This window comes from Mustelus asterias, chromosome 16, assembly GCF_964213995.1.
Source record: "Mustelus asterias chromosome 16, sMusAst1.hap1.1, whole genome shotgun sequence".
NCBI lineage: Eukaryota > Metazoa > Chordata > Chondrichthyes > Carcharhiniformes > Triakidae > Mustelus > Mustelus asterias.
The window spans coordinates 95,014,418-95,027,163 of NC_135816.1; the positions used below are offsets into that span (position 1 = coordinate 95,014,418).

A 12,746-nucleotide genomic window follows, 5' to 3' on the forward strand; every position below is an offset into this window, starting at 1 on the left:
AGAGGGGCCATGTTTTTGAGGAAGAGAAGGTGTTACAGGCTAATAGGCTGGAGGAAATAGATGTTCGGAGGGAGGATGTCTTGGCAGTTTTGAATAAACTGAAGGTCGATAAGTCCCCTGGGCCTGATGAAATGTATCCTAGGATTCTTTGAGAGGCAAGGGATGAGATTGCAGAGCCTTTGGCGTTGATCTTTGGGTCCTCGCTGTCCACGGGGATGGTGCCAGAGGACTGGAGAATGGCGAATGTTGTTCCTCTGTTTAAGAAAGGGAATAGAAATGACCCTGGTAATTATAGACCGGTTAGTCTTACTTCGGTGGTTGGTAAATTGATGGAAAGGGTCCTTAGGGATGGGATTTACGACCATTTAGAAAGATGCGGATTAATCCGAGATAGTCAGCATAGATTCGTGAAGGGCAAGTCGTGCCTCACAAATTTGATAGAATTTTTTGAGGAGGTAACTAAGTGTGTTGATGAAGGTAGGGCAGTTGATGTCATATACATGGATTTTAGTAAGGCGTTTGATAAGGTCCCCCATGGTCGGCTTATGATGAAAGTGAGGAGGTGTGGGATAGAGGGAAAGTTGGCCGATTGGATAGGTAACTGGCTGTCTGACCGAAGACAGAGGGTGGTGGTCGATGGAAAATTTTCGGATTGGAGGCAGGTTGCTAGCGGTGTGCCGCAGGGATCAGTGCTTGGTCCTCTGCTCTTTGTGATTTTTATTAATGACTTAGAGGAGGGGGCTGAAGGGTGGATCAGTAAATTTGCTGATGACACCAAGATTGGTGGAGTAGTGGATGAGGTGGAGGGCTGTTGTAGGCTGCAAAGAGACATAGATAGGATGCAAAGCTGGGCTGAAAAATGGCAAATGGAGTTTAACCCTGATAAATGTGAGGTGATTCATTTTGGTAGGACAAATTTAAATGTGGATTACAGGGTCAAAGGTAGGGTTCTGAAGACTGTGGAGGAACAGAGAGATCTTGGGGTCCATATCCACAGATCTCTAAAGGTTGCCAGTCAAGTGGATAGAGCTGTGAAGAAGGCCTATAGTGTGTTAGCTTTTATTAGCAGGGGGTTGGAGTTTAAGAGCCGTGGGGTTATGCTGCAACTGTACAAGACCTTGGTGAGACCACATTTGGAATATTGTGTGCAGTTCTGGTCACCTCACTATAGGAAGGATGTGGAAGCGCTGGAAGGAGTGCAGAGGAGATTTACCAGGATGCTGCCTGGTTTGGAGGGTAGGTCATATGAGGAAAGGTTGAGGGAGCTAGGGCTGTTCTCTTTGGAGCGGAGGAGGCTGAGGGGAGACTTAATAGAGGTGTATAAAATGATGAAGGGGATAGATAGAGTGAACGTTCAAAGACTATTTCCTCGGGTGGATGGAGCTATTACAAGGGGGCATAACTATAGGGTTCGTGGTGGGAGATACAGGACGGATATCAGAGGTAGGTTCTTTACGCAGAGAGTGGTTGGGGTGTGGAATGGACTGCCTGCAGTGATAGTGGAGTCAGACACTTTAGAAACATTTAAGCGGTTATTGGATAGGCACATGGAGCACACCAGGATGATAGGGAGTGGGATAGCTTGATCTTGGTTTCAGATAAAGCTCGGCACAACATCGTGGGCCGAAGGGCCTGTTCTGTGCTGTACTGTTCTATGTTCTATGTTCTAATTCAGGATCCCTCTACCTACCTCACTTGCAATCACACTCTGCTGTCCCTGACCACTGATAGAATTAGAGGTACTTAATCTAGCTGGTGTGACCGCCTCCTGAAACAAGGCGTTCAGATAACTCTCCCTCTCCTGGATGTGCCGCAATTCACCTGAACTTCAGGTGAATTGGCCATGCTAAATTGTCCCTTAGTGTCCCAAGATATGTAGGTTAGGGCGATTAGCAGGGTCAACCTGGGTAAGCATCGATGAGCCGAATGGCCTTCGTCTCCACAGGAGGGATTCTATGAAAATGAATTTTAATTGCTTCCATAAATTTGCACATGAGCAATTTTGCCTCATCCAAGTTGATGTGAAGCTGAAATGAGTGAAGATGCAAAGTCCCTCAGTTTACCCATGGTATTCTAAGCTATGTAGCTCCATGATCAAGCTATTTACACATCTAACAGAAAATTAAAACTGTTAACCGCAATGCGATTTGAACAGAGCAATCCATATGTGTGCATTATAGAAATGCCGTATATGTTTATGGAAGTCTGTGTTTATGTTAATCTCCATGTCTCTTTGAATAAATTAACCCGCAAACCAGCTAAGTCAAGTTCTTTATCTTACTAGATAGCAAACATCAAAAAGGCAGTGCAACGTTTATATTAATTCTTAACATTTAATCTGCCATTGCCCACTGCAGTGATATTAACCGTATTTTACATTTGAATATTCACTGCACACCTCTAAGTTAATTTAGCACAATTACAGGTGAACGTAATGCTAGCTTCAAAATTTTATTTTGGACTCCATTTTAAGATTTATCCATTAGCCATGCTGGGTCTTGTACAGAAAAGTTCACACAACATCTGAGTATCAGAGGTTTGGCCATTATTTCAAGGGCTTCGGAGTATAAGAGTAGCCAAGTCTTCCTTCAACAATACAAAGTACTGGTGAGACCATACCTGGAATACTGGGAGTAGCTTTGGTACACATATTTGAAGAAACGTTATTTCGTTGGAAGCAATTCAGAGAAGTTTCACTAGGATGATTCCCGGTGTGGAGGGTTTGTCATTTTGAGGAATGTTTAAAATGTTTGGGAATCTATTATTTGGAATTTAGGAGAATGAAAGGCGATCAAACTGAAACAGATAGCATTCTTAAGTGGCTTGACAGGATAAATGCTGAGAGGATGTTTCCCCTCTTGAGAGAGTCCAGGAACAGAAGGCATAATCTCAGAATTAATGGGTGCCAATTTAAGACTGAGATGAGCAATTTCTTCTCTCCGAGGATTGTAAGTCATTGGAACTCCTTGACACAGGGAGCTGTGGGTCAGTGTCCATTTGTCTATTTAAGGCTGAGATATATAGATTTTTCTTCAGTAAGGGAATGAATGGTTATGGGAAAAGGACAGAAAAGTGGACGTGAGGAATGACAGAAAAGCCATGATCCTACTGAGTGGTGGAGCAGGCTCGAGGGGCCTATTCCTGTCCCTATTTCTTATGCTCTTATACGAAATAGGAGTAGAAGTAGCCTTTGAACAGCCCGCAGTTTCATTCAATAACATGATAACTGATGTCCGATTGCAGCAGCATACTCCCCATAACCTCCTGTCCATTGAATTGTTAAATTATTGAGCTTATTAAAACATAATTCCTGAAATAAACATCGTTGAAGAATTTAGCTCACACATTTTATCACTGAGATAACGTTTAATGGCAGTTCTATATCACTTTTATTAGATGTTCACCAATTTTCGCAAGTAGTCCAAAGTACGCTACCTGTAGAAGACCCAGATCATACAAATGGCAAGAGATATCTTTGATCATTAGCTGAACAGCCATCTAATTCATACATTGTAATGAACTATCACGAAGAAAGACCTTTCAAAGTGTCTGTAAAAGTAATGGCTGTGAGAAAATGTAAGGTCCACGTTGACTCAATTCTATAGTCGAACAGAATATTGAACAGTGCCTATAAAATCATCAGAAATATCAAATTTGAGATTGCCAAAGTATGCCAGGAAGAGATTCTTGATGCTGTACCGTTTCATAGAAACATAGAAATCTACAGCACAAAACAGGCCCTTCGGCCCCACAAGTTGTGCCAAACATATCCCTACCTTTTAGGCCTACCTATAACCCTCCATCCTATTAAGTCCCATGTACTCATTCAGGAGTCTCTTAAAATACCCTATTGAGTTTGCCTCCACCACCACTGACGGCAGCCGATTCCACTCGCCCACCACCCCCTGTGTGAAACAATTACCCCTAACATTTCCCCTGTACCTACACCCCAGCACCTTAAACCTGTGTCCTCTCATAACAGCCATTTCCACCCTGGGAAAAAGCCTCTGAGAGTCCACCCGATCTATGCCCCTCAACCTCTTATATACCTCGATTAGGTCTCCTCTCATCCTACGTCTCTCCAAGGAGAAAAGACCGAGCTCCCTGAGCCTATCCTCATAAGGCATGCCACTCAGTCCAGGCAACCTCCTTGTAAATCGCCTCTGCACCCTTTCAATCTTTCCCACATCCTTCATGTAATGAGGCAACCAGAACTGAGCACAGTACTCCAAGTGGGGTCTTATCTAGCTGCATCATTATCCCCGGACTCCTAAACTCAATCCCTCGATTGATAAAGGCCAGCACACCATACGCCTTCTTAACCACCGCCTCCACCTGCGGGGCCGATTTTAGAGTCCTATGGACCCGGACCCCAAGGTCCTTCTGATCCTCCACAGTACTAAGAGTCTTTCCCTTTATATTGTACTCCTGCATCCGAATTGACCTGCCAAAATGGACCACTACGCATTTATCTGTGTTGAAGTCCATCTGCCACTTCTCCGCCCAGCCTTGCATCCTATCTATGTCCCTCTAAAACTTCTGACATTCCTCCAGACTATCCACAACCCCACCAACGTTTGTGTCGTCGGCAAACTTACCAACCCATCCCTCCACTTCCTCATCCAGGTCATTTATGAAAATGACAAACAGCAAGGGTCCCAGAACAGATCCCTGGGGCACACCACTGGTGACCGACCTCCATTTCGAAAAAGACCCATCTATACACACTCTCTGCCTCCTTTGGGTAAGCCAGTTCTGGATCCACAGGGCAGCAGCCCCTTGGATCCCATGCCCTCTCACTTTTTCTAGAAGCCTTGCATGCGGGACCTTATCAAACGCCTTGCTAAAATCCATATAAACCACATCTACCGCCTTCCCTTCGTCAATGTGTTTAGTCACATTTTCGAAGAACTCCACCAGGCTAGTAAGGCACGATCTGCCTTTGACAAAGCCATGCTGAGTATGCTTGAGCACACTAAACCTCTCTAAATGCTCATAAATCTTGTCCCTCAGGATCTTCTCCATCAACTTACCAACCACTGAGGTTAGACTCACCGGTCGGTAATTTCCTGGGCTATCCCTATTCCCCTCCTTGAAAATAGGAACCACATCCGCAATCCTCCAATCCTCCGGCACCTCTCCCGTCTCCATCGACGACGCAAAGATCATCGCCAGAGGCTCTGCAATCTCTTCCCTCGCCTCCCACAGTAACCTGGGGTACATCCCATCCGGCCCCGGTTCCTTCCTCGGTTCCTTACTTTCAGCTTCTCAATGAAAGCGATGGAAACTTCTCAAGAAAAACCAGTCGACTGTAAATGTTACTGCAGGTTTACAGTGACAGACCACAACAATAATGCAAAATTTCTTTTCAACTTCTATATTTAGACTTAGACCTGCAGCGCACGGAGGAGCTCCAGGAAACTAACTCAACGTTTAAGCATGAGAACCAAAAGTCCAAACTTTCGGACCTCGAGCAACAGGAGTATTTTAGACAGTTTTTTGCAAATGAGGAAACTGCGGGCAAAGCTTTCAATCATGTGGAACAAAATATCAACCTGCACAGTCTATGTGAAAATGTTTCCTATTGTGCAATCGTCTGCGCATCTTTGGGACATTACTTCACTCAGAAATGTCCTCGTGACGCAAAACCTCCTGTAACCATCACACACTTGTTATCAATTTACCTCTGCAACACATTCAGAAGAGCTTCCGGACAAATCAAAGACCATCTTCACTTTCTGCTGAAATTATGTGAATTGGCTTATGAGGGAAACTCTATGGAGACCTCCACTTTTGATGATTTAAGCTGCCGCCAGAAATTCCAGCAACATGAATTGCAATCCTTATTTCTGGCGGAGATTATAAAGAAGGATAACTCCTCTGCTGGGATTACACACAAATTCGTTCATCAGCCAGTTCAGGATTTTTTAGCCGCCGTTGGACTGTTTCTTGCTACAGGCCCCGATGATCTTATCAAACTGGTCGAAACACATTACAGTCAGAAAGAGGAGTCATCGGTGACATTTCTACGCTTTCTGTTTGGTCTCTGCTCACCAGTTTCATCTCTTATAATGGAAGAATACACGGGGCTTTTCCCGGGTGAAACCATTTGCCGCTTAACCGAGTTCCTGAAATCTCGGGTCCAAGTGGGTATTCAAAACATGAACAACGAACTCAGAAAAGTAGAACTCCTGGGTACATTGTGTTACCTGTATGAAACTCAGAACCAAGAACTAGCCAGTGTGGCCATTGGCTCGGTAAAGCAACTGGCATTCGGAGGATGGAGACCTGTCAGATTGACACCGATTAATTGCACGGGTATTGCATTCGGATTACAATTCTGTCACACAGTGGAAGACCTTAACCTGAACAAGTGTAATATTGGAGATGGCGGATTGCATCGCTTATTACCTGTGCTGCATAAATGCAAAGTGCTGAGGTAAAATCCAACTTAAAATAACATACATTTGTCAAAGAGGAGATAGAAGGTGGATAGATAGATAAATAGATAGATAGACAGACAGATAGATAGATAGATAGACAGACAGACAGACAGACAGACAGACGAATGGATGGATGGATTTATAGACGGACGGGAGGATGGATGAAGAGACAAAATTAATTTGGTTTGAAATGTGATAGCTGTCATGCTTTGTTACTCAGTCTACAAAGGAAAATTTCATTAGGTTGTTATTTTGTCCCAAAAGGAGCAATTGGAATAGGATTCATTTCTTTTGTTGGGATAATCTGGCTAAGCACTTCAAAAAGGTGGGGCACGGGCTACAAGAGACTGTGATCATTAATTGACAAAGAGATCACACAAGCAGGATGAATTATTTGACCTTCCAACGTGTTGAAAACGTTCGTGTCTTCATCTTTGGTTCAGCCATTGTACCTGCCTTCTTGCCGTGAGCAGAGACACTCGATTATGACTCAAAAATAATTTAGGTGCGTAATTGAATAATTTTATAATTGTGAGATCCAAATATTCCATTCGAATTCTGGCACAATTTCAATGCTTCTCCTTGGGAAAAACTTCCTATCCTGAATTTGCCATGATGGCGAAACTCTCGCTGCTCCAACATCTGTCTTCTCTCTGTGTGGAGTTTGCATGTCCTCCTCGCGTCTGTGTGGGTTTCCTCCGGTGCTGCAGTTTCCCCTCAGTGTCAGCAGGAATAGCACGATAAATACGTGGGGTTAGGTGGATAGGGCCTGGATGGGATTGTTGGCGGTGCAGTCTCGATGGGCCAAATGGCCTCTTTCTGCACTGTCAGGATTCTATGATTCTATTCCCTAATTCAATTTCGAACGGTGGTCAGAGTGTATAATTTGATTATCTCACTTCCGTAAAAGGAAATCAACTGGTGCAACAGAAATAATGGTATCAACATACACCTTATCCGAAAATACACCGAAAACAAGTCATTTTTTAACTTGGAATAATAACTCTACGTGTTGCTATGATACCAATCCAACATGGCAAAGGTAGAAGCAGTTTGGTGCAATGTTTTTGAGGATGACAGCAGCAGGTTACTATTTTCAATATTACTTGCTTGGTACGTTCAACAAAGGCCAACACAGTCATCGCCCATTTCACCTCAGTCTGACCTTAATTGGGAGTCAAAGACAAGAAGCAATGTTCCGGCTATACTATCCATTTCTAATCCCAGAGTATTTTTTTCCTGAGGTTTCGAATCAAATCAGCTTGAAGGGTTGGTGTTGCGATGCGATTCCATTAACTATGACTCTATTTTCTCACATTGTAGGCTAAACGAGAACAAATTGAGCGACATGTCATCAAAGGAAATTGTTGGCGCACTGACTCAGGGAGACTGCCAGATACGTACACTGGAGTAAGGAGAACGCTTTGAAGCTTCACGCAATATATTTTGCTCCAATGTTTTCCTCTATTTGCACAATATGTTTGTTTCATGTAACACAGTCTCATTTCTGGATGCGCACACTACAGATTCAAGCATTTCCAAAGTATTTCACACTTAAACTTAGTTGAGCATCAGTATGCTTCTGAAGATGTCCTTGTTTCACTGAAAGTGCCGCCTCTTTGATTGTGTCGTTAGCCAGACTCCTGAGTACATTGTTTGTTCTCCAGGGCATTTTAGTTTTATTAGAAATCATAGAACCCCCTGCACTGTAGGAGGAGGGCATTCGTACCATCGAGTTTGCACCGACTCTCCAAAAGAGCCACTTATCCAGGTCCAACTCTCACCCCACCCCCTCTCCCTTGCCCTGCATTCACCATGGCTAATCTAAAAACGTATGGGTTACGTTCATTGTCCATTTTAAAGTGACATTGAGTGTCAGGGGATTAGCAGAGTAAATATGTGGTGTTACAAGTATCGGGCCTGGGTGGGATTGTTGTTGGTGCCGAATCGATGGGATAAATAGCCTCCTTCGACATACTAGGGATTCTACAATTCTATTTTATGATTCTACGAATCCATCCAACGTACACATTCTAGGACGGTAAGGAACAATTTAGCATGACTAATCCACCTAACCTACACATCTTTGGACATAGGGGACAATTTAGCATGGCCAATAAACCTAACCTGCACACCTTTGGACACTAAAGGACAACTTAGCATCGACAATCCACCTAACCTGCACATCTCTGGAGTACTTGTCTTTTAGCAAATATAATTCATCCGAGAGTATTGATTGACACTGGTCCAAATGTCATCTGTCGCGGTCAGACGCTCATCGGGAAACTTGCATCCGTTTGTTGGTGGAGTAACCTGGTTCAACTTCAGAAGAAACAATTGCATAGCAGGATTGTTAACGAGTATAGAAAGCGACTCAAAACCGGCGAATTTCAGTTTCCAGTGTACTCCTTACTGCTCTACTGATTAAAATGTTCAGCCCGCTTAAGAAAAGTAGAGCCTCCTTTACTCCATCAAAAGATGCGATGAGTACTAATTGTGTGTCGTTGCACTGAGGAGAGCTCGTGAGCTCTTCACCCGTGAGTGCAAATGGTTATTTTGCGGTGGACGGCAATATTTCTATTTAGAGTTAGAAACATAGAATCATAGAGCAGCAGGAGGTCATTCAACCCATTGAGTCTGCAGCGACAACAATCCCACGCAGCTCCTATTCCCGTAACCCCAAATACTTACCTTATTAATTGCCCTGACACTAAATGTCAATTTGACATGGCCAATTAATCAAACCTGGACTGAGGGACGAAACCGGAGCACCCAGAGGAAATCTACGCAGACACAGGGAGAATGTGCAAACTCCACACAGACAGTCACCCAAGGCCGCAATTAAATTCGGGTCCCTGGCACTGTAAGGCAGCAATGCTAATCACTGAGCCACCCTGCCATCCTATCCTATCATCCAGAAGATAACACGTCCATTCCGGTCGTAGTTCCCCATTGTTGTAGTTTAGCATCAATCAAAATTCTTTCCACTTGCCGCCTTAGTGCTCGGCGTTCTTGTTCACAAGCGAGATGGACACCAACTGAACCTAGACTGGTCTTGGGAGGACATAGTGATTTTGCAAAACTGTCTCCATCAATGCATCTCTGTTGGTTTTTTTACAAGATATCGTTGTATTTTTACAGGTAATTCTTGCAATTTAAGTTGCCTTTCTTTTATCCGTGCAGGTTGTGGGATAACCACCTCACCCATGTTGGTGCTGAACACCTCGCATCAGCTTTGCGAATGAACCAGAGTCTACAGGTACTGGTCCTGAGCCATAACAGATTGGAGGATTCAGGAGCCAGAAAGCTGACTGCTGCACTGAGGGACCCGGGATGCAAAATCAAAATATTAAGGCATGGAAATTCTGCATTCTTACACATAACGGTTGATAATGAATGTAGACGTGTAGAACAATCATCATTATTCATGTAACACGAAAAAAACCATTACATATATTCAGTTAGCAGAACAGTAATTCCTAGTGTTAAACTCTAGCTCTCTCACATCTGTAGATTGGATTGCAATGGGCTCACTGATGCCTGCGCAGACGACATTGCCTGTTCAGCTTGTGGAAGCTGGTCCTTGATGGGGTTGGACCTGGACAGAAATTATTTCACTGATAAATCCATTGCTCCATTCGTGCGTCTAGTCAAAACCAGCACAGGATTGAAGTGGATCAGGTACTATCCTGTCAGACACTTGCCATTATTTTGCACCACCTTTGAATTGTCTACTGATACAATGTAGACGCATACAGCGGCTGCAATTTTATAAGTGGCGTCATATCGTGCTCACGTGCAGTTATAGAGTCATAGAGTCACACAGATTACAGTACGGAAACAGACTCTTTGGTCAACTCGTCCATGCGGACTAGTTTTCCTAAACTGTACTATTTCCATTTGCCTGTGTTTGGCCCATGTCCCTCTAAAAAGTTTCCTATCCTGTCCAATTATCTTTTAAATATTGCAATTGTACCAGCCTCTATCACCTCATCTGGCAGCTCATTCCATATATGCACACCTTCAGTGTGAAAAAGGTATGCCTCAGGTCCCTTTTTAATCTTTCCTCTCTCACCTTAAACCTATGCACTCTAGTTTTGGACTCCCCTGACCTGAGGAAAGGACCTTGGCTATTAACCTAATCCATGTCCCACATGATTTTATAAACCTCTATATGGCCACCCCTCATCCTCCTACGCTCCAGGGAGAACGTCCCAGTCTCTCCTTATAATTCTAACTTTCTAGTCCCAGTAAGATCCTTTTAAATCTGTTTTGGAATCTTTCCAGTTTAATAACATCCTTCCTATAGCAGGGTGACCGCAATTGCATGCTCCAAATTGGCCTTACCAACGTCCTGTACATTTGTAACATGACGTCCCAGCTCCTGTACTCAATGCTCTGACCGATGAAGGCAAGTGTGCCAAATACCTTCTTTGCCACCCTGTCTACATGTGATGCCACTCTCAGTTATATGCATCTGAAATATTTCTTAATATGAACGTGCTGTAATAGCATTGCTGCATGGATATAACAACATCTCACCGATTTGGTACCCTGTCTTAGAATAATTGTTCAACATTATTTCAGGTTAGCTGATAACAGCTTTACAACATTTGGAAAAAGACAACTGGGATCAGTGCAACAAACCAGAGAGCGCTTGGAAGTATGGGTGTGAACTGTGTACATACTACGAGAATGGGTTCTGCGATTGCTGAAAACAACGATAAGCTTTTTTGTTGTAATTTCATTGGAATGAATGCTTCATTATTCAAAATAAATGTGTACTTTGGTGGCACAGGACATTCGTGATCCTATTTGCAATAAATCACTGATGCATGATTGAATTAATTGTATTCATTAGATCTGTTGTAAACTAACAATATGATTTATCACAGGGCATAGTTAATTGATCAAACATGGACTAATGGATTTTAATTTGGTCACTCGCTCCATGGACTTTGGCATTTATGCAGTAACACCTCTGAAGCATTAGGAATATCACCTGGCTTTGCAATTCGAGAGAGATGTTAAGCAGTGCATACATTTGAGTGATTCCAGTCAAGAGGTTAGCGCATTGATCGGAAAAAAGTCTAAATTTGAGTGAATAAAAGTACTAATTGACTCCTGGTGGTCCATTCAAATCTAAGCAACCATTTTACAATCACTAACCAGACGATCACTTCACCACCGGGGGCCTCATATTATTATCACTAATCAGGGAAAACTTTCTGATTACACGTCACAGACCACGTTCTGCTTAAAGTCAGAGCAAGTATTCGGGTCAGCAGTTGCATTATGATTACAAAGTCTAGCGCCCACCTCCCTGTAACGTCATGGTCAGACGGCAATAACGCACCTCTTGGGCGAGGTTTTCCACAGATAGACAATCTGCTTTGTTAAGTGAGGTTTGTACTTGAGTCCGTTTTAAACCGACAGCTGAGACTAGAGTCTTAGATTTTCAGTTCAAGCTCTGTTGACTGCAGGGCGCAGCTCAGCTGAGTGGACAGAGCAACCTTGTGTGTATCTTTTCATGACTCAAGGCCTGTTTTCATGGTTTAGTTTCCTGTCAGTTACTCGGGGGAGAGGTGTGAAAAGTGGTTGAGATAGATTTGGGATTCCTCTCTCAATTGGAGATAGAAACTCCGGTGCACAGAAGAGCAGGAAAATCATAGAATCCATATAGTGCAGAAGGAGGCCCATTGAGCATGCATTCACAACCATCCGACCCAGGGCCTCTCGCCGTATCCCTGTATTTACACGTTACAGGGAGGTGGGCGCTATACTTTGTAATCATAATGCAACTGCTAATCATCCTGAGACTAAGGGGTACTTTAGCATGGTCGATCAACCTAACCCACAAATCTTTGGGCTGTGGGAGAAAACGGGATCTCCCGGAGGAAACCCACACAGACACGTAAGAACGCGCAGATTCCATGCAGACAGGCACCTGAGGCCGGAATCGAACCCAGGTCCCTGGCACTGTGCCACCTAAGTGGAAGAATGATCCCAGGGAGGGGCAGGATGCTGTGGCTCGTCCGGAGAGGGACAGAGATGCACCCAACTCCATGTGTCTGGGCACAGGACAATTAATGCAGCCCCAACAGAATATCGGCAAGGATCTTGCTAACTAAACTCGCTTCAAGAATTCAGTGAAACGTTTTGTGGCAATGGAACCAGGTCCTCCTAACCACACCAACACTATTGGCCTTGCCGGCCACCTCCGTCTCGGCAGCATCAGATTGATTGACCTTCCCTCTCTATGGAGCGCTCGACATGAGCTGGTGAAATCTATCATGTACTGCA

At 43.8% G+C, this 12,746-nt stretch overlaps 1 protein-coding gene across 1 annotated transcript in view; it reads left to right on the top strand.

The window, feature by feature from the left end:
• The window catches only part of LOC144505400 (NACHT, LRR and PYD domains-containing protein 3-like), a 29,050-nt gene extending 17,485 nt beyond the window's left edge, over positions 1 to 11,565 (top strand). Inside the window, exons 4-8 of the mRNA XM_078231512.1 lie at positions 5,386 to 6,439; positions 7,767 to 7,853; positions 9,627 to 9,797; positions 9,957 to 10,124; positions 11,031 to 11,565. Of these exons, the coding sequence (XP_078087638.1) occupies positions 5,386 to 6,439; positions 7,767 to 7,853; positions 9,627 to 9,797; positions 9,957 to 10,124; positions 11,031 to 11,118 (1,568 nt within the window). The 3' untranslated portion in view covers positions 11,119 to 11,565. The remainder of the gene's footprint in view (positions 1 to 5,385; positions 6,440 to 7,766; positions 7,854 to 9,626; positions 9,798 to 9,956; positions 10,125 to 11,030) is intronic.
• Positions 11,566 to 12,746: the final 1,181 nt, after the last annotated feature.